Here is a 19,647-nt window from a genome sequence, read left to right on the forward strand (position 1 = left end):
AGTTATTCTGGGCTACACATGATTCATGACACAAATAATTTCCATAATCATTTTATCCTTTCTTATGTTTCATGAGATAATCTGACCCCTAACACAATCCAGTCTTTGAATTAAGGATTCTGATTATCTGGTTAGGTTCTCAGTAGATTGGGGGGCATATATTTGCATCTCATCAACAGCTTATTTTAAGGTAATTTTATCTGTTTAATCCTCAGCTTGTTCCAAACACAGGGGAGGGGGTGACAGGTTTTTGTACACTAGCGTGTGCCCAGCAGGATACCCAGCTCTGGGGGCACCTCACACAGGGATGGTGTGGTCCACAGTTGCATCTCATTGTATCTCTACTTCCAGAACAGAGGCTCACTGCACAGCACCCTCACAAATATTCCAAAGGGTCAGGAGGGGAAGAGGAGACCGGAGGAAGAAAATCAACGCAAAGTATCAGAATGCAGAGTGAATTGCCCAATGCCGACTTATTACGTTGGTTTTCTGACCAAATCTGCCCCTGTGTTACACGAGGCTCTCCTCCCAGCACATGCAAGCTTGTGGCCTTCCTATCAGGTAAATAAGAGGGCCCCTCCATCCCTGGTCTCGTCTAACCATGTTGTAGACAGAAAGGAGAGGAGCGAGGCTCTGCCCTCCCCATTGCGCAATCACATGGCAATGTAGAGGGCCCCTCCATCCCTGGTCTCGTCTAACCACGTTGTAGACAGAAAGGAGAGGAGCGAGGCTCTGCCCTCCCCATCGCGCAATCACATGGCAATGTGAGTGAAACCCAGGGAGAAACTCTCCTGTCCCTATCGTCCCTCTTCCTGGAGTCTATCCAAGTCCCGAGCAGAGAGCAAGTGGGCACTAAGTGCACACGAACGTGGTGTACTTCATTAGCAACCAGAGAAGCCAATTAAGATGGCGAAGAGAGGGGATGGCACAGTGGCGTAGCAGGTTAAGCCGTTGCCTGCAGTGCCGGCATCCCATTTGGTGCTGGTTGGAGTCCTGGCTGCTTCACTTTAGATCCAGCTCTCTGCTAATGGCCTGGGAAAGCAGCAGAAGATGGTTCAAGTGCTTGGGCCCCTGCACCCACGTGGGAGACCCAGAAGTTTCTGGCTCATGGTGTTGGCCTGGCCTAGCACTGGTTTTTTCGGCCATTTGGGGAGTGAACCAGTGGATGGAAAATCTCTCTCTCTTTCTGTAACTCTGCCTTTCAAATAAATAGATCTTTTAAAAAAATGGCAGTGAGCTGTTAAGCAGTTTGGTAATTTTAAATGTGCATGGTGCAACTGTTCTGATTCTAGAAATGTATGTTAAGAAAATAGGTGAATATGGATTTCTGGTTAGGATACCAGTAGGACTCCTGCATCCCATGTTGGAATGCCTGGGTTTGATTCCTGGCTTTGGCTCCTGGTTCCAGCTTCCTATATGGCAGACTCTGGGGGGCAGTGGTGATGGTTCAAGTAATCGGGTTCCTGCCACTCACATGGGAGACCTGGCTTGGGTTCCAGCTGCCAACTCCAGCCCAGGTCTTGGGTCATTGTAGGCATCTGAGGAGTGAGGCAGCCAATGGGAGTTCTCCTACTCTCTCTGGCTATCTGTTTCTCTGCCTCTCCAATAAGTAAATAAAAATAAGTAAGGAAATAAAAATAAGACAGTTGAATAAATGTGTGAGGATATTTTTGCATCATTGATTATAATAAAAGCCCCTCAGGATGGGGTTGGTTGATAACTTATACAGCACATCAAGGCTGCATAAATACATTATGAATATATATAGAATTAAGGAGCCAGTAGCTTCACGGTTGTCTGTGTGAGTGTGTGTGCGTGTGTGTGTGTGTTAGCGACATTCATGTGCTCCTGGTCTCAACCCGGGCTCTGGGGTTTCTGAGCTCTACGACTTGGACATTCCCTGAGAAAGACCCACGGGGCTTTGTGGAGAGTATGAAGGAGGCGCCCTGCCACGGAAGCAATGTGCCTCTTGAGTTCTGCTCGGAGAATGTGGACCTTCTGTGGGTCCTGGTTCTTCCGGAAGGCAGGAGGTGCGTGGTGCCTGCCCTCCCTCTCTGGGTTATCTGAATTCCTGAATGCCCTGGCAGTGAGGTGAAAAGCAAAATATTTCTGCCCTGCAGCGCACATGGGCAGGACATCTGAGCAGCAGGTGGTCGCTGCTGTTGGGGCAACCAGCCTCCGGCCTCCCTTCCCTGCAATAGTGCCAGTTTCCCTTTGGGCGACCACTGTTAACACACTGCCTCCCCACGTGACTCAGGTGAGCCTGGCTTGACCCGGTGCTGGGGGCAGCTGCTTCAGAGCCAGTCCGCAGGACTTCTGCTAGCAATTCCAGGAAGAGTCTTCCTCCCTCAAGGGGGCAGCGGGCAAAGCTGGGACCACAGCTGTCTCTGTAGCAGGTTTGGAACAAAGGTATGTGGGGGCTGTGTGGAGCCCTGAGGGACAGTGCTGGAGTCCTGTCTTAGCAGCAGCTGAACTCGGGCCAGGACAGACCAGGAGAGGGAGGGAATTCTGGGTGCTGGGAAGGGGGTCATGTGGAGGGAGCTGCCTTGGAGGACAGAGGTGACCGGCTCCCAGGTTTACCGAGATAGGAAGGCCAAGGTGGAGCCAAGCAGGGAGGAGGGAGATCAGTGTAGCTGGGGCCGATGGTAAAGGCAGAAAGGGAAGAGATGATGTGGGAGAAAAGAAGACCAATATGGATTTCATTGTAAAAGCCTTTAAAAAATGTTTTGCTGTAATTTATTTTCATTTTTTGTTTGAGAGACAGAGATAGACACAGAGAGAATTTCCATCTGTTAGTTCATTATCCAAATATAGGCAACCCCTGGAGCTGGGCCAGACCCAATCCAGGTCTTCCATGCAGTTGGCAGGGACCCAAGTACTCGAGCCGTTTTCTACTGCTCCCTAGAGTGTACGTTAGCAGGAAGCTGGAATTGGAAGCAGAGCCAGGACTTGAACCCAGGCACTCTGATATGGGATGTGGATGTCCTGAGCAGTGATTTTTTTCCTAAGATTATTTATTTGAAAGAGCTACAGAAAGGGGGGGGGGGGGAGAGCTCTTTCTGCCACTGGTTCACTCCCAGATGACTGCAATGGCCAGGCCTGGGCCAGGCTGAAGCCAGGAGCCAGGAGCCAGACACTTTGTCCAGATCCACATGGGTGGTGGATCTCAAACACTTGGGCCATCCTCCGCTGATTTTCCAGGCCATTAGCAGGGAGCTGGATTAGAAATGGAGCAGCCAAGATCAAACTGGCACCTAAATGGGATGCTTTACCCGCTACACCCCGATGCCAGCTCCCTGAGCAAGGTCTTATCTGTGGCCTTTTGATTAGAAGCTGTCACAGAGAGTTTTACCCAGAAGTCAGTGGTCTGATTTGCCTCTTTGGTGGATCATTATGGATCCTGGGAAGAGAAATGAGTATTGTCTATAAGCATAAGCGTGGAAGTGGGAAAAGCCCTCAGGAAACTCAGTGGAGCAGGGGGAGGCAGCCTGGACGAGGGAGAAGGCGACAGAGAGGGTGGAGGTGGTGGACACTAGGGCAGGAGAGGGAAGGCGGAGGTGGGAATTTTGACTGCTCCACCCCTCCGATCCTCAGCTGCGTCTTGCAAATAGAGGTGGTACCCTCTTCACCAAGATCAGTCTGACCAGGGTCGTGCTTAGGAACATTGCTTTTGGTCAGTTTGGGGTTTGAATCTCAGGTCTGGCAGGTATCAGCTGTGTGACCCTGTCCAAGTCCATTAATGACCGACTTGAGACTTACTGAGCGCGCTTGCTATGTGCTAACCAACAGAATCCCCCCTTAGAGGAGGACATACTCATTATTTTAGCTCATCAGAGAAGAAACCATACCGTGCAGAAAGCGAGTCATTTGTCGAAGTCCCAGAAGTAAATGGCAACTCAGGATTTCTCTGTCACGTTAGGCTAAAATTTCTGCACCTAAAACGCGGACAATACTGATGCTTCCCTGTGTGGTTGGGAGGTACCCGGCACGTGGCAGGTGCTTATGAAGTTATTATTAAAGTTATCATGATATTTCTGTGTTTTCTCGAGTTTTAGCATGGAGCAGGCGTTGGACAAAGCGTTTGGATTTAGAAGCAAAAAAAAAAAAAAAGATCTCTTTGGTCTAAGAGGGGAAAACTTGCAGCCTCGGGTCTCTGCGGTTACTCGGGAGTGACCAGAGGGGCGGGGTCAAGACCCGAGGGCCTGGGTTGAGGGGCGGGGCCATGTCGCCAGAACTGAAGCTAGGGGCGGGGCCCAAATGGAAGGGGCGGGGCGAGGGCCGGAGCGCATGCTCGGTACGAGCCTCACCACGGCCGCCGCTGCTACCGCCCACTCGGGGCTGGCCAGCTGCTGGCGGCCGGGGCTCAGAGAGGGCCCGGCAGGGCAAGCGCACGGCCATGGCCCCGTGGCTGCAGCTCTGCTCCGTCTTCTTCACTGTCAACGCCTGCCTCAACGGCTCGCAGCTGGCCGTGGCCGCGGGCGGCTCCGGCCGCACTCGGGGCGCAGACACCTGTGGCTGGAGGGTAAGGCGCGCGCGGCGGGTTTCACCCGAGTTTGGCGCGGGGCGCGCCGCGAGGCAGGGGCGCAGTGCACACAGGTGCTGGCGGGCGGGCGCGCCCTACTTGCTGCCCGGGAGCTGCAGCTGGGCCGGGGTCTCCGACCTCTTCGCTCCCATCCGCCCGGCTTCCCCATCTGGGTCGCGCGTCCGCAGGCGCCGGCCGGGAGCAGAGGGGCCGCCCGACCCCCGGCTTTGTGTTGCGGGAGACGCGCGGCTGCCGGCCGGGGTCCGATTCCGGGGGCGGTGGGCCCCGCAGGGGAGTGCCCCCCACCCTTTGTTCGCGGCCCCGCGGACTGCGCTTCCCAGGCTGCATCCTTGAGGCGCCCGGACGCGGGACTCTTTGGCGTGGGAGGAGTGGGGTCTCCCCGGTGCTACTAACACCAGTGTGCAGAGGCCCGGGCCGGCCGGGGAGCAGACCCGGAGCGCGGGGAAGGATGCGCCCCCGCTCGCGATCGCTTTGTTCCATCTCGGCTGCGGCCGTCACATCACTCCCACTCCACTCCGGACTCCCGACTTGCTGAGAAACTCTTGCTTCCCCGCCCAGCCTTTCTTAGGTCTCACGGGTGCTCCCCAACTTTCCCTGCTCTCAAAACTCGAGTTGCGATTACTTTTCGTGTCTAGGGAGCGGCCGGCGTGAGTTTGTCACCTCCGTCAGGTGCCCGGGAGGAGCGTGGAGATATGTCCAGACTTATCCGGGCGCTTGGAGAGGTCTCTCCAGGACCCGGCGCTTGGGGGCCCCAGGAGCTGTGCGCGCTGACGAGGCCAGCCCACTGCCTCCTCTCGGGATCCCCGCCAGCGCGTGTGGACTTGGGGGGAATCCTCCCGTCCTCCCCCGCCCCGTGCCTCCCACCGAAGGCCAGGTCGGCGTGGCTGGGGACACTCAAGACTAACTTTGTGGAGAGAAGGAGGGCTTTGTGCTCAGCAGCCGGGGACGTGACCGGGGCTCTGCCGGACCTGGGCAGCCGCTACCCTCAGTTTCTTCATCTGGAAAATGGGGCTTTCCTAGTTTCTTCGTCATTGCTGCCAAGGGATGGGTATTTGGTAGTTGGTTTAGGCCAAGGTTGACCCCGCTCTAAAGAGAGGCGCCAAACATGACCCGGATGGACCTAGGACGGGACGCACCTTGGGCTGGGGCCTCCACTCGTGGTGCAGAGAAGCAGTGCAGACAGTCCAGCAGAAGCCAGGCAGCTGGGGCGTCATCAGACCCAGCAGCGCCCTCTGGTCAGCCATACCTGCCCCTGTCCCCCAAGAGTGAATATTCCCTTTGGCTCCCTGGCCCCTTGCCAGTTGAGTAAAACATTACATTTTATTACTCTGTTCCAGCAAGTAAAACATCACAGTTTTGCTTTTTTTTTTTTTTAATTAACAAACAATAGATAGCAAGCTTCCTTAGGACTTTGTCATGTTGACTGATTCTGCTAAAATTGTGGCCCTAATTGATGCTGGCTTTCACCTGTCAGCAGCATCCCAGGCAGATCTGTCCAGGATGCTGGTTTCTCTCTGGTGCTGTCTCGCCCCAGTGCACAAAGCTGGTGACGTGGCCGTGCTGTGAAGGAGCTGCGTGGTTTTGTTCTCTCTGCCTGTGGACTGTGTCCCCTCCCTCAGACCTCATCCCCTCAGAATTTAACTGTGGCCCCTGTCCCAGTCCACTCCCATGCGTGCTGACCTCTTTTTCCCGTCACAGCCCATGGCTGACGGTGACCTGCTCACCAGCCTTGGTCCCACCAGTCCTCTCTTTGGGTCATCTTCAGCTCCTTCCTGGATGACCATGGAGACGTCCCAGCTGTGTCCCAGGTTCCAGGCTCTTCCCAGCCTGGTGCTTGGCTCCTTGCCTGCTGGCACCGCCTGCTGGTGCATCTCATGGACTCAGCTCACCCATCTGTTTTGCACACCCCCCCTTTCCAGCCTCAGCACTCCCACCTGGCTCCCTAATTCCTGATGCCCTTAGTGCAAGGCATACCCCCCCCCCAAAAAAAAGCCCATCTGCTGTGTCCAAGATTCAGCTCAGATGCTGCCTCTTTGGGGAAGCCCTCCCAGAATGCCATGCCCTTTGCTTCGCATTCTCACGCAGGTCCTTGCACCTGGATTTTCAGCAGGCTGCACTGTGAGCATTTATTCACTCCCATCTTTAGGCTGTTGTATGTCTGGCTGGGCGCTGAGCCTCATCGTGGTGGCCTGAGCCTGGAGCCCTGTAAATCTCAGCTGAACCCCATTGGGCCCTGCCGTCTTCCTGCGCAGTGCTGTAGTGAGAGCTGGTGAGGTGTGAGGGAGAGCAGAGCACTGCACTCCAGTTGTCCATCTTTGAGCAACAGGCCTTTGCACATGCTTTTCCTGCCTTTGTTTCTTTTCTGTGCACCTTCCCTGCCCCCACCTCCCCAGAAGGTGCGTGTCAGGGAGCTGTGTACCGCGACGTGGGTATTGATGCATGTCCGGGTCCACTACCAGTTAGTAGGTTCTCCGTTCACAGATGTTGGCCTCAACTCTGAGGTTGTGTGCACTGTAGTCAGGGCTGCTGGGAGCATACAGGGATCCATCATACAAACAAACTCGACGCAAACAGGAGAGGGCTGGCTGTGGGTCTGGGTTTCATCCAGAACCCGAGAGGAAGGTAGCCGGGTGCGGATGAGAGCCGTGAAGGAGGGACAGGATCTGGCTGTGGAGAGAAGCTGAACCAGTGACCCCCTGCTCTCCAGGGAGCATCAGTTCAGGACCCCTTGCCCCTGCAGGGCTGTGTACTTTCCCAGGACGTGCGAGGTGACGACAGCCAGCCAGCCAGCCCTCGGCATCTCTGCTAACAGACGCTTGGGGCTGCTCTCAGAGGAGCGGGGAGCTGGCCTGGTTTGAGTGGTCAGATTTCACAACCTCCCCATTATTAGCAGGGCAATTAAGAGCTGATACCATCTTGAACACAGCTCAGTGTTTTGGAAATGAGTTGTGGGCACACTTCCGCAACCACCACTTAGAAAAAGCCTGTGCTGGCCCTTGCCAGATGAAGTTGCTCTTTGAGTAGCAAATAATGCTCCTGGAGAAGTAACAATTTGTAAAACCTGCAGGGGTGGGGGGCATGCTGCCTGTTAGCTCTTGCAGCGGTTTCCGGGGTGATGGGAAATTTGCTTGTGTGGGTAGCTGCTTCTGAGGTCCCCCCCCCCCAGCTGGATGAGAAGCCTATTTATGGAACAAGACCTTAGGAATTCACTCCCACAGGTTTTTATTTAGTGGCATTTCCTGTGTGGGGGAAGGAGGGGGGCATTTCTTACCTCCTTCTCTATATGGGGTACATCTTCTGTGGTCTGGTGTCCCCGAAGCACAGTTTTTACTAGTCCCCCCCACACCCCCAGGCTGCTCCCTTAGGAATTCAGGAAGCCAGGATGCTGGCATGGCCTTGACAGTGATGTGCAAGTTTCCCATTTAAGGCATCCTTCATCTCGAAAGGTAGGAAGGAATAGGGTGGTACTTGGACAAAAAGAAGTTCCAGCTGGTTAAAATTTAGGTTCCTGATAAAAGTCCAATCCAAGAATTCTCCTTGGCTGCGCGCCCAGCCGTGTTTATTTGATTCGGAATTGGATGCGTTTTCATTCACTTGCAGCTCATGGCTCCCAAGCCCACATCTGGTGTGTCTGTCTCGTGGACATATCGTCCATGTTGCAGATGCTGTCATGGCCCTCACAGGATCATGGTTAAAAATTATTCAGCCCGGTCGACACATTTTTCAGAGAGACGTTTTTATAAGAATTGCAGTGCTTTCTCGCAGCCTGTTTTGCCTCGTTAATTGGGAACCTTCCTGGCTGGTGTCCATCTTTCTCTTCTCTCCCCAGCCTGGCCAGCTGGCCAGCCGGCCGCTGGCGAGCCCCTGCAGCGCCTGGGGCATTGTGCTGGTTATTGACTGGAGGACACAGCTGAGCGAGCAGACCGGCAGTGCCCCCTCTGCGCCCCTCGCCCAGCCCCACTTTTGTACCTTTCCCTTGTAAGTATGAATGGCTTCTTGAGCTTGTTAAAATGCAGATTCCAGGCCAGCGGGCCCTGGGGCGGAAGTGGGGTGGAACCCTGGAATTGGCATTTGAGCAAGCTCCCCACAGCTTCTGATGTCTTAGGAGACCGGGCTTCCACCATCCAGAGAAGGGGGCGAGAAGGCTCGTCTACACAGTCGAAATCAGGGTTTTGTTTTAAGCTGGCTCACTGGACTTGGAGAGGAATGTGGAGATTTTGTCAGATCTCTGGGCAGTTGCAGGAGTCAGGCTGGCTGAGAGGGTGCTGGGGAGCCAGCTAGGCGGGACACCCTGGCCTGGAGCTGAGGAGGGGGCCTGCAGTGAGGAGGCCTTGACCCTTGCTCTGGCTTCCTCCCCTGAACAGCTGGGCTTGTCTAGCAACCCGGCTCAGGAAGGAGCCCGACAGGCTCGAAATCAGATTCTGGGCTGATCAAACCTCAGCGTCCCTACAAAGGGAAGAACTGCTAATGCTGGTTGAAGTCTTTGGTTTAAGTTGCGTACTTTTCATGCTTCATTTGGCCTAAAATGTGTGGGTTCGTTTTTTGTTCAAGCTTTCAAGCCCTCTTTCCTCTTCCATCCCTGAGGTTTTCCCATATTGTGCCCTGGCATTTGTCTACTGCTGGGCCACCCCATCCACAGTTGTATTGTCCTCTTTCATTCCCCACTGCCTCTTGTGCCTGCCTATGATGGATGGGGTTTCCTGGCTTCTGGAAGCTCGGGTTCCCTGCCCTTGGTTTGTAAGAGCACGGAGTGGGATGGGGGCTCAGAAGCTTGATGGGCTGGGCCAGGGGGCAGCATCGTTGGAGCAGACCTCTCTCCTGGCAGGCAGACCTTTTCTGTCTCCCACCTCCCCCCAGATTTGGAGAGTGTCCTGCCCTCAGCAAGCCCAGGACCTTACCTTCTGTGCCGGTGTCCCAGGCCTCATCTCCAGCCAGTGGGAGGCATTGTCCTCCTGGGCTGTGTTTGTCTTGGCTGCTGGGATGTCCTGAATGGGCCCCCGACACACGATTAGGTGACTGATGGCCTCACCACCCATTGTCTCTTCTGGGGCCCAGGGCCTTTGAAGCTCTTCCCGGTGGGAAGTAGACTATTTGCTCTATTAAAATGCCTTGGTATTTCCTCTGTTTAACCACAGGCCACTTCCCCTCTGCCACTCTAAACCCGGCAGGGCCACCGGCTGATTGAAAAGACATAAGCCCTGGAGTGATTGCATCCTATTGAAACAGATCTGGTCCTTTGCAGATTAAAGCTAGGTCCAGTCTGCAAGAAGAAACAAATCCAAGGGGGCATCTTGGAGGTGGCTCCTTATCTTGCTCAAAATGTAGCCTGGTTATGGGTACTTTTTTTTTTTTCTTTTTTAATCGGGCAGCCTAACTGGGAGACTAGATCAGTGCGTTTTACCTACTAATTGCAGGTTAAAGTGATTTTTCATCATGCAAGAAACTCTAGTGTCTGGTCACAGAAAGCATCCTCAGCTTGTTTCTCTGCCTGCAGATTCTGTCTGCTTAGTCCCATGTGCTCAAAAACTTGACAGAAGTTTGCAGCTTAAATAATACTGAGGACATCCCCTGGGAGATTCCCTCAGCTTTTCCCAAGCAATATCTTAAAAGAGGGTTTAATTAATAACACCAGGCAGGAAACTAAAAATTGAAGAACTAAAAAAAAAAAAATTACCTACGTAACAAAGGCTGAAAATTGAAACTCCATCTGTACCTTGTTTTTGTGAAAAGGCATAAAAAAGGAGTAACCGTAGTTAGTCTCTAGTAGACACTATTATTTTAACGGTTACAGCTCCATTGTTCCAAGTCCCCTTGATAGAAACAGTCTCCCTCTTCTTTGGTTCCTTGTTTGGAAATGTTGGGGGAAGGTGGATGTAGCTAATTAAGGCTACAACATTTAAAGGAGGGGGGGACTTAATAGGTACCAGCTGTCCTCAACAAATCACTGGGTGGATGACAAAATAAAGATGTGATGTGAACACACATGTAATTCTCTTCTAAAACGGAAGTCAGCCCATAAATTTTCTGATTGAATGGCACAAATGAAAACTCCCTCTTCTGTACACATTCAAGAAGGGTTTGTTTTGTAGTAACTAATGGCAAGATGTCTTTCTTTGCATACGGCTGGTACCTTAAGATTCGAAAGGGGAGTAGATGACAGCTTTTGTTGGAAGCTTAATGAATTGCAATTTGATTGTAGCTTTCTTCATTCCAAACCTAACCGAATAGACCTTGACTTGGAGGCTTTTCATTAAAACTACGGCATTGTAGGAAAGCTTGCTTGAACTTACCGACAAGCCATATAAAACTCAAGCCTCGGTTTTGAGAAGGGGGAATAGAAATTGATAGCCTTCCTTAAAATGTTGAGGTTGATAAGTACATCTCACACATTAAGTGAATGTTTTGGAAATCATAAGGGATTAGGTTTTAAATTGAACTTATTGCAGATTTAAAAAGTACTTTCTTCTCTTAAAAAAACTAGGAGTTTTTCCACACGTTCCGTTTTGTCAGTTTTGTAGCCCTCCCCCCCCCCCCCCCCACCCCGAATAGGAACCCTTGCAAACGTGCTGGCTGTGACCCAGACTTCTGTTCTGAGACGTTCTCCTGGGGAGTGGGAGGGTTGATGGGATAAAGGGAGGGTTTCCTTCGGAGGAAGAGGTACGTTTTTACCGGGCAAGGCCATATGGTTTAGAAACCCTTTCCTTGTGATTTTATTCTGTCCAGGTGATGTCTGGTTTCTCCTTTCCTGAAACGGGCCCCCTTTCCTCTAAGGCAAAGGCCGTGCAATGCAGACCAAAGGCAGGTGCCGTCGGCCAGAGCGTGGTCCTAGTTGAGTGACAGATTCTGGCCTCCTTCCTCCAGAGTGTGCACATTTGCTCTAGGTGAGGCACAGACACTCACACCATTGGGATTTATTGTAACCACACAGTGTCTGAAGCTCAAAAAAGACTTATTTGGAGCCAGGAGGTGAAAGACTACTTTTGTGACCTGTTGCAGGGAAGAGAAACAGGTCTAGGTGCAGGCCCCTGTCCACAGCAGCTCCCCATCTGGGCAGTCATGTAAGACAAAAGAAGGAGGGACTGCAGGGAGGTGTAGGACGGATTCTGAGTGCAGGCTACAGAGGGCTCCCCGTCATCTCTCCATGCCTCCCTGCTGCTCCCTGAGAAACCTGGCCCACACTTCCTTCTGCTCCTCCTTCAACTGCCTGTTGGAAAAGCAGCTGGACATCAGCAGGTGCCTGAGGCTCTGCTTGGAGGCCACCTTGAGAACTCTGGCTTTTTTTAACCAGGTCTTGGTTGATCCCCAGTCATTCTGGATTATTGCTCTGCCTCAGTTTCCCCATGGGAATTTTATCTGGGCTACCAAACTTGCCTTTAATAGAGTCTGACTGACCCCACTGTGCCTCCAGATGTGGTGAGAATGCATCCAGTCTTTTTTTTTTTTTTTTTTTTTTTTAGCTTTATTTTATTTATTTGAAAGGCAGAGTTAGAGAGAGAGAAAGAGACTGATCTTCTGTTTGCTGGTTCACTCCCTCAAATGGCAGCAATGACCAGGGCTGGGCCTGGCTGGAGCCAGGATTCAGGAGCTTTTTCTTGGTCTCCCAGATGGGTGGCAGGGGTCTAAGCACTTGGCCATCTTCTGCTGCTTTTCCAGGCACATTAGCGGGAAGCTGGAAGGGAAGTAGAGCAGCCGGGACAGGAACCGCTGCTCCTATGGGATGCCGTTGCCACAGACAGTGGCTTTACCCACAATGCTAGCTCCACCGTCCAACCTTGTTTGCAGTGATGCAATGAAGAGGCAGAGATATGATTGGTATGTGAATAAGACATGGAATTTGAATGGTTCAGAGGAGGCTTTGGCCTGACTTGGGGCATAGTCCGTCCAGGGAGTGGGACTGGGGGAAGGGAACCATTTGGAGGGGAAGCAAGATATGGACAAAGCTGGACGAGGGAAGGCCTTATGGACAGGGGACGAGTAAGGCTGAAGATATGAGCTGGGATAGCTACAGAGCATCTTGAACGTTGCCTGTGTGGGTGCTGTCAGGACTGGAACAGCTTGGAAGGGTTGTCCAGTGCCTGACCTACTTCATCGGAATGGCACTGAGCAGCCATTCATTCGGTCACTGAGTAGTTGGTGCTTCCTGTGTTAGACTCGATTTCTACAGCTTAGATTTTCCTTACTTTTATTAAAAAAAAATTTTTTTTTTGAGAGGCAGAGAGAGAGAGCAAGTAAGTTCTTATCCTCTGATCCACTCCCTAACTGCCGATAAAGGCCAAGGCTGAGCCAAGGCTGATGCCGGGAGCCAGGAACTCACTCCAGGCCTGGCACACAGAAGACAGGGACTCAGCTACTTGAACCATCACTTGCCACCTCCTAGGGTGTGCTTTAGCAGGAACTGGGATCGGGAGCAGAGCCAGGACTCGAACCCAGGTACTTGGGTATGAGATACAGGCGTCTTAACCATCACTTGCTACCTCCTAGAGTGTGCTTTAGCAGGAACTGGGATCGGGAGCAGAGCCAGGACTCGAACCCAGGTACTTGGGTATGAGATACAGGCGTCTTAACCTGCCAGGACAAACACCTACCCCTGCAACTTAGAGTTCATGAGAGGAAACAGAATAACAAAATACCAGCCAAATAACAAAATACCCTTGTTTAAGCCTAGCAGGTCACTGAATGCTGTCCTCTTCCCCTTTGTTTTTCTCCATGAAGCTTTCCACCACGAGACATAGAATTTCTTGGCGGTCTGTCTCCCCACTGTTGCAGTGTCAGCCATACCGGGGAGGGGTCTTTATCTGTCCTGTTCCCTTCTGTGTCGCAAGAACGGTGTCCTGCACGCAGTAGGTCTTCCACGCGTGTTTCTGGAACAGCTAAGTGCCCAGGAAGAGATTCAAGTGGGTGACAAGAGCAATGGCTGCTTGCAAGTGCACAGTCTCCCGTGGCCTCAGAGCAGGAAGCGTGTCAGCCGAGCAATTGCAAGAAAAATTGCCTCTGAAATTCTGGAGTTGCTTGTGTTTTCTTAACATTGCTAATCATGCGATGTTAGGTGCTGAGAGTAGCATAAAAAATATGTGTTATTTATTCATTCACACCACAGATTATTGGCCCTCCTGCTGGGAGCCGTGCACTGGCTGCAGGCCCAGGGTCCCACCAGAGTGGGGTAGGGGCTGGGATCCCACAGGCACCTTATCTTGCAGGGAGGGTGTTGCATGAGAAGGGCGTTTGCACTGCCCACCTCACCCTGCCCTGTGGATGAGAAAAATGTGAGAGGTGACTGCTAAGCACTCAGCATGCTGGCTTTGGGCTTTGCAAAATGACGGGAGTGACAAGTGTCTCAGCCTGGGGCAGCCGCAGCCGCCCTCGGTTTGCAGAACTTTCTGTCCTTTCCGACGCAGGTGCAGGTCGCGTCTTTGTCTCATTCCCCTCTGGCTGTGAATGCATTTGTTTCATTTTTCTGAAGCCCCTTCCAGGTCTGTCCGGCACCAGAGATGTTCTTAGCCTTCTTTCCGGGGCTGTGGATTTGCCGGCCAGCTGTGGTAATGAGTTTTTGCCTGGCTTTGATTTTCATGCCTCGCCTCCCTGTGGGAGGAACTAGATATTTCTGATCTTACCTCTGCTCATATTCAGATCCAGCCAAGCAATCAGTGACTTCCCGGGCTTTTTTGTGGGAGACTGTGGGAAAAGTCCTGGTTGGCTGGCTATGAATTAGTGAAATCCTTAGAAGGCTTCACTAAAGATAGCTCCTGTGGTTTAAAAAAAAAATGGCATTGCCTTTTTAATTTGAGAAAGAGGTCATGGAGTTTTATCAAAATTAAGCAGGGCAGATGTAACATCTGGCAGCGCCCGCAAAAGCTGTGGGTTCCCAGTGTCAGATGCCCGAGGTGGCTGCGCCGGACGCTCTGCCTCTCCCACAAGGCACTGAAGGCCAGGCAGTCTGCCTTCCCCATCTTTTCACTTGAGTGTGTTTCCCATCCCCTGAGCTGTCTTCCTCTTACTTAAGAGGGAGTCACACTTTGTGTTTCTTGTTTAAGTGCTTAGACTCATGGCTTTTATCTCATTTAAAAAGGGTGGGGTGGGGGACAGGAGAGAGCCCGGCGGAGAGCAGGCAGGTTTTAAGGAGTTCTTAAAGATTTTTAAGTTACTAGGAATTCTGATAAGAGGAGAGGGGAAATGATCCATTGCTGGGGATGAATTTTTAGGAAGGATGCAGAGCGGATTTTAAAGGCACCTGTGACTTTTTTTTTTTTTTTTTTTTCTCTCCACTGGTTCACTCCTCAAATGGCCACAACGGCTGCAGCTAGACTGAAAAATCTGAAGCTAGGAGCCAGGAGCTTCTTCCGGGTCTCCCATGTGGGTGCACCTTCCACTGCTTTCCCAGGCCATTAGCAGGGAGCTGGATTGGAAGTGGAGCAGCAGGGATTTGAACCGGTGCCCATATGGGATCCCAGTGCTTCAGGCCAGGGCTTAACCTGCTATGCCACAGCACCGGCCCCTTTAGTTGCTTTTTATCTAGAACGGTTCCTCAACCTACTTTCGGTCCTTGATAACCAGTCTACACATCCTGAAGAGTCAGTCGTATGTGTAGACAGTCCTGTGAATTGGATTTCTCAGTATTTTCTCAAGATTTGAGTTAAGTATTTTGGCAAGACCCTACTCCAGGTGATACTGTGAAGTCGTCGTACAGTGACAGCGGCAGAGGACAAACGTGGGTGTGGTTTTAGTCATAAGGAAAATTTGATTTTTCTAACTGAGATCATAGCACACAGGGAGACCTTTCCGGCAACGGAACATAGCTTAGCCTTGTGTTGTCTTTGAGCATATATGAAATTTGACATAGGGCTCTAAAGAATGTGCAGGGTGGCATTTGTGCCATCCTGTCATCACCTCCTGAAAGCGACCACTCTCTGTGAAAACCAGGGGGACTGTTTCTCAGCACTGCTCAGGTCTTTTGCTATTCACAGGGGCTCCTTGCAAGCAGTTGTAGGAAAGAGTTCCTTTTAAAGATCCCCTGTTTGGCAGGGGGCACACTTACGGTTGAGTGCTTCCTCACACCAAAATCCCGCCTCTGCCTTCCTTTGTGCTAGGAAAACATTGAACTTTATTTCCAGTAAAGGCCACAACACATCCTCCAAGTCAGTTTCCAGCCTGCCAGTTCTGTGATTGCATGTCGCCTACATTACTGGAGTAGAGCCCCTTACACACGGTTTCAGTGCGTTCAGTTGCACTGCCATCTTCAACCTAATTCCATGGCTTTTCTCGGTCCCTTTCAACCCCCTGCCCCCGAATTCAAGGCAAGGACATGTAAAGTTAATATTGGTTATTTTTCAAAGTAAGTTAAAACGTCAAAAAGCGACAGGTTGTTGTTCTCAAAGGGTACCAGGGAAACGATGGAGACAAAACCCCCATCTTTTATTCATAAGTGCAGAGAGACTGCGAGGGCGCGGGCGGGCCTGTGTGCCCTGCGTTTGTTCAGCTTTCAAGACTGGGCCTCCTCCCCTGCTGGCCATGAAATGTCACGCCGAGACGCAATAGTGGGACATTCAGCATCCAGAGAATGGACTGAGAGGTTCAACCTCGCTTTTCATTTGCTTTTCTGGCACCGAATCCGCGGTCCCTTCCGTGGCCTGACAGTGAAAGGCCAGAAAGCAGCGATTTGGATGCTGGCAGAGATGGGGTGTAGCCCCATCCCAGCGGGCCAGGGCTCCCTGCCGGACACAAAGGCCGGGCCCTGGGGGTGCACCTCCGGAGGGGGTGGCGGCCTGCCTTTGCTTAGTCTGGTTTGCTCTGGTCCCAGGAGAGAGAGTTTTGGTTTCCATGGTTACGCTGTACTCTGTTTGGGTGGAAGAGGCATGGGGGGGTGCTTTCAATTTCAGAAACCACTTGGGGTTGTCTCTTTCTCTGTCTTTTGGTGTGGTGGGAGGCATCGGGGACGAAGTGCTAGGGCTGCACGGTTCCCCAGGCTCAGGCGTTTTCATTAGATGGGGAAACACTGGGCAACATTTGCTAATAAACAAGACTAGAATTTAATTTAGAGCCTGGTTTTTGATTGAGGAGTTTCTGGAGATGTTTTTGGTCATCATAACTGGCTTGGAGTGCGCCTGGCATTTAGTAGGAAGGGCCATGGGATGTTGCACACATCCTAACGTGCACAGATCAGGCAATAAAGAGTTTCCTGGCCCAAAATATCAGTAGTATTGAAGCTGAGAAACTCTGAGTTAGGAGTCTCTTCTTAATACTTAAATTTCTCAGCTCTCCTAGCTAACACTTGTCAGCTTTGTTTCTGTTTAGCGAAAGCTGCTAGTTCCCTTCAATCTGCTCTCAGGACAGATCCTGCTGAGCTCTCGGAGATGTCTGGTGAAACTATGCTGGTGCACCTTGAAGGTACTCCCTGAATGCACCCACTATTTTAAATGCAAAAGATGATTGGGGGGGGTGGTGGTGCATAATTTGATCAAAGTAGCATAACCTATGCCTCTGTTTTGTTACTCCCTGATGCTCTGTGGATAACATTACATTTTTTCAGCATGAAACCCAACACTTCAAATCCCTAAAGCAGTCTCAAATTTATGGTTAATAAAAGCATTTATTGTACTGGATGTCATCTGTTATATCACTCTGGGGCTAGAAACTGGCAAGCAGTGGACAGGAAATATTTTCATTTCAAATCGCTTCAATCTTATGGTCTAGGGGCACGAGTGTCTGATTTCAGGAAAGCCGTGGTGAATAGCATAGTAATGAATGCGTTTTTAGTTGATTAAGCAGGCATTCTGTCCTTTTCAAACAGTCTTCCCTCTTTGGCTTCGTGGGGCTAAATAAACATGCGATATTAAATGATAGCACTTTGTGTGTTGGCCATGCCTCTCCTTTGATCATCCTGAACTTTTCAAAGTGTTTTCCAGGAATCCTCGGCAGAGAAGGCGCAAGCCAGGCAGAACGGCTAAACTCGAGTTGGGCTCTCATTGTAATGGTTGACTTTCTGAGCCGAGATTTTTCTGTGATGGAGCCTACTCCCTCTGAATCCCCCTGTGAAAATGGAATTTGGTGCCTTGCCCTTGGAGTCATGAATTTAGGAGGCGAAGTTTTTTGGTACTTTTTTTTTCCTCCTGTAATTTGAGTCCTAGTCTCCCAGCATCCGTCAGGCAGAGTCAGGTTGAGGAGGGTGCCGGCCACAGGAGATGGCTGTGCTGTGATGATGTAGCCAGGACAGGGCACCTTTCTCCTTGGCTGCCCGTCAGTGCCTTTGAACCTGTTATCTAACTCATCGCTTCCTCGTGAGCCTCAAAGGTAGGCGATGATCTCTGATGTGTTTTTTTTTTTTTTTTTTTTCCCTCCCCCTAAATGAGGATTCCATGGCACAAAGAGCCAGGAAGGGATTAAAATGGGAGACCATATGACTCGGAGAGGCCTCTCTCTGCCAGAAACCAGAGCCTCAGAGTTCTTCCCCAGCCCATTCCCCCTGGAGGCTTCCAAGCACCCCGCCTGGCATGGACAGCTGCCACGTGTCACAGAGCCACTGGTAGGGGATGGACAGACAGCAAGACGGGAGACCCGATAGCCCTTTGCAGACTTTCACCTTCCGCTCAGTTAGACATTTACCCCAAAGGTTCCCAAACCTGGCTGAACACCAGAATCACCCGAGGAACATTCTTGGGATGGGGAGGAGATTCCGGGCCTCACCCCAGACCTGCTTAAGTGGGATTTCCAGGGGAAGGCAGGTATCTGAGTTTTTCAACAAGCTGCCAGATCAGTGTTGGACAAGGTTATTGGGGGATGCAGAGGATTTGACTACAAAGGGGCAGTCCAAGGGAATTTGGGGAGTGGTAGAACTATTTGTAGGCTGATTGTGGTGGTGGATACACAAGTGTTTACACGCCTGTGAACTTGGGGAGCAGTGTACCCCCCAATGTCCATTTTACTGCATGTAAATAAAAAACAATGCTGCCCAGCTGAAACTGAATTGCTACCTAGGTGGCAGATGGTGCCTGGTGACAGCTGGGAGGAGATTAGCACCTGGAGTTGCAGAGGCAGGTGGCGCAGGTGCTGGTGGTCCACCTGGCACTGCCCAAAAGGACTTTCTGTGATGATGTGCCCATTCTTCCCCGCACGGCCCTATTCAGTAACTGGTAGACCCTGTAGCTGTTGTGTGGTTAGCATGTTCACGAGCTGAATTTTTAAAAATTTATTTATTTGGGGGATGGCGCTATGGCTCAGCAGGTTAAAGCCCTGGCCTGAAGTGCCGGCATCCCATATGGGCACCGGTTCTAGTCCTGGCTGTTCCTCTTCTGATCCAGCTTTCTGCTATGGCCTGGGCTAGCAGTAGAAGATGACTCAAGTCCTTGGGCCCCTGTACCCACGTGGGAGACCTGGAAGAAGCTCCTGGCTCCTGGTTTTGGACCGGTGCAGCTCCCGCCGATGTGGCCATCTGGGGAACAAACCAGCAGATGGAAGACCTTTCTCTCTGTCTCCACCTCTCTCTGTAACTCTGTCTTTCAATTAAATAGTATCAGTATTTATTTGAAAGTCAGAGTTATACAGAGAGAGGAGAGGCAGAAAGAGAGAGAGAGAGAGAGAGAGAGACAGAGACAGAGACAGAGAGGTCTTTCATCTGATGGTTCACTCCTCAATTGGCCGCAATGGCCGGAGCTGCACCGTTCCAAATCCAGGAGCCAGGAGCTTCTTCCGGGTCTCCCACGCGGGTGCAGGGGCCCAAGGTCTTGGGCCATCTTCTACTGCTTTCCTAGGCCATAACAGAGAGCTGGATAGGAAGAGGAGCAGCCGGGACTAGAACTGGCACCCATATGGGATGCTGGCGCTTCAGGCTAGGGTGTTAACCTGCTGCGCCACAGCGCCGGCCCCATAAAATAAATCTTTTAAAAAATTTTTATTTATTTGAAAGGCAGACAGATACAGAGATTTCCTACCCGTTGGTTCACTCCCCGGGGCTAGACCAGGCCAAAGCCAGGAGCATAGAACTTACTCCAGGTCTTCCATTCAGACCTCCCAGGGTCTGAATCAGTGGGAAGCTGAGTGAGAAGCAAAACTGGTGCTCAATCGCAGGCACTCTTATATGGCGTGCTGGCAACCTAACCACTGTGCTAGATGCC

At 51.5% G+C, this 19,647-nt stretch overlaps 1 protein-coding gene across 2 annotated transcripts in view; it reads left to right on the top strand.

Annotated features, from left to right (window-relative positions):
- The first annotated feature begins 4,309 nt into the window (after window positions 1–4,309).
- Window positions 4,310–19,647, top strand: part of IL17RD (interleukin 17 receptor D) — a 69,899-nt gene continuing 54,561 nt past the window's right edge. The window contains exon 1 of one of the 2 annotated variants that reach the window (XM_017343892.3): window positions 4,310–4,522. In XM_017343892.3, coding sequence (XP_017199381.3) covers window positions 4,397–4,522 — 126 coding nt within the window. In that variant the 5' untranslated portion in view covers window positions 4,310–4,396. The remainder of the gene's footprint in view (window positions 4,523–19,647) is intronic. The other variant, XM_002713259.5, reaches the window with a different exon arrangement.

Source organism: Oryctolagus cuniculus, chromosome 10 (assembly GCF_964237555.1).
Source record: "Oryctolagus cuniculus chromosome 10, mOryCun1.1, whole genome shotgun sequence".
NCBI lineage: Eukaryota > Metazoa > Chordata > Mammalia > Lagomorpha > Leporidae > Oryctolagus > Oryctolagus cuniculus.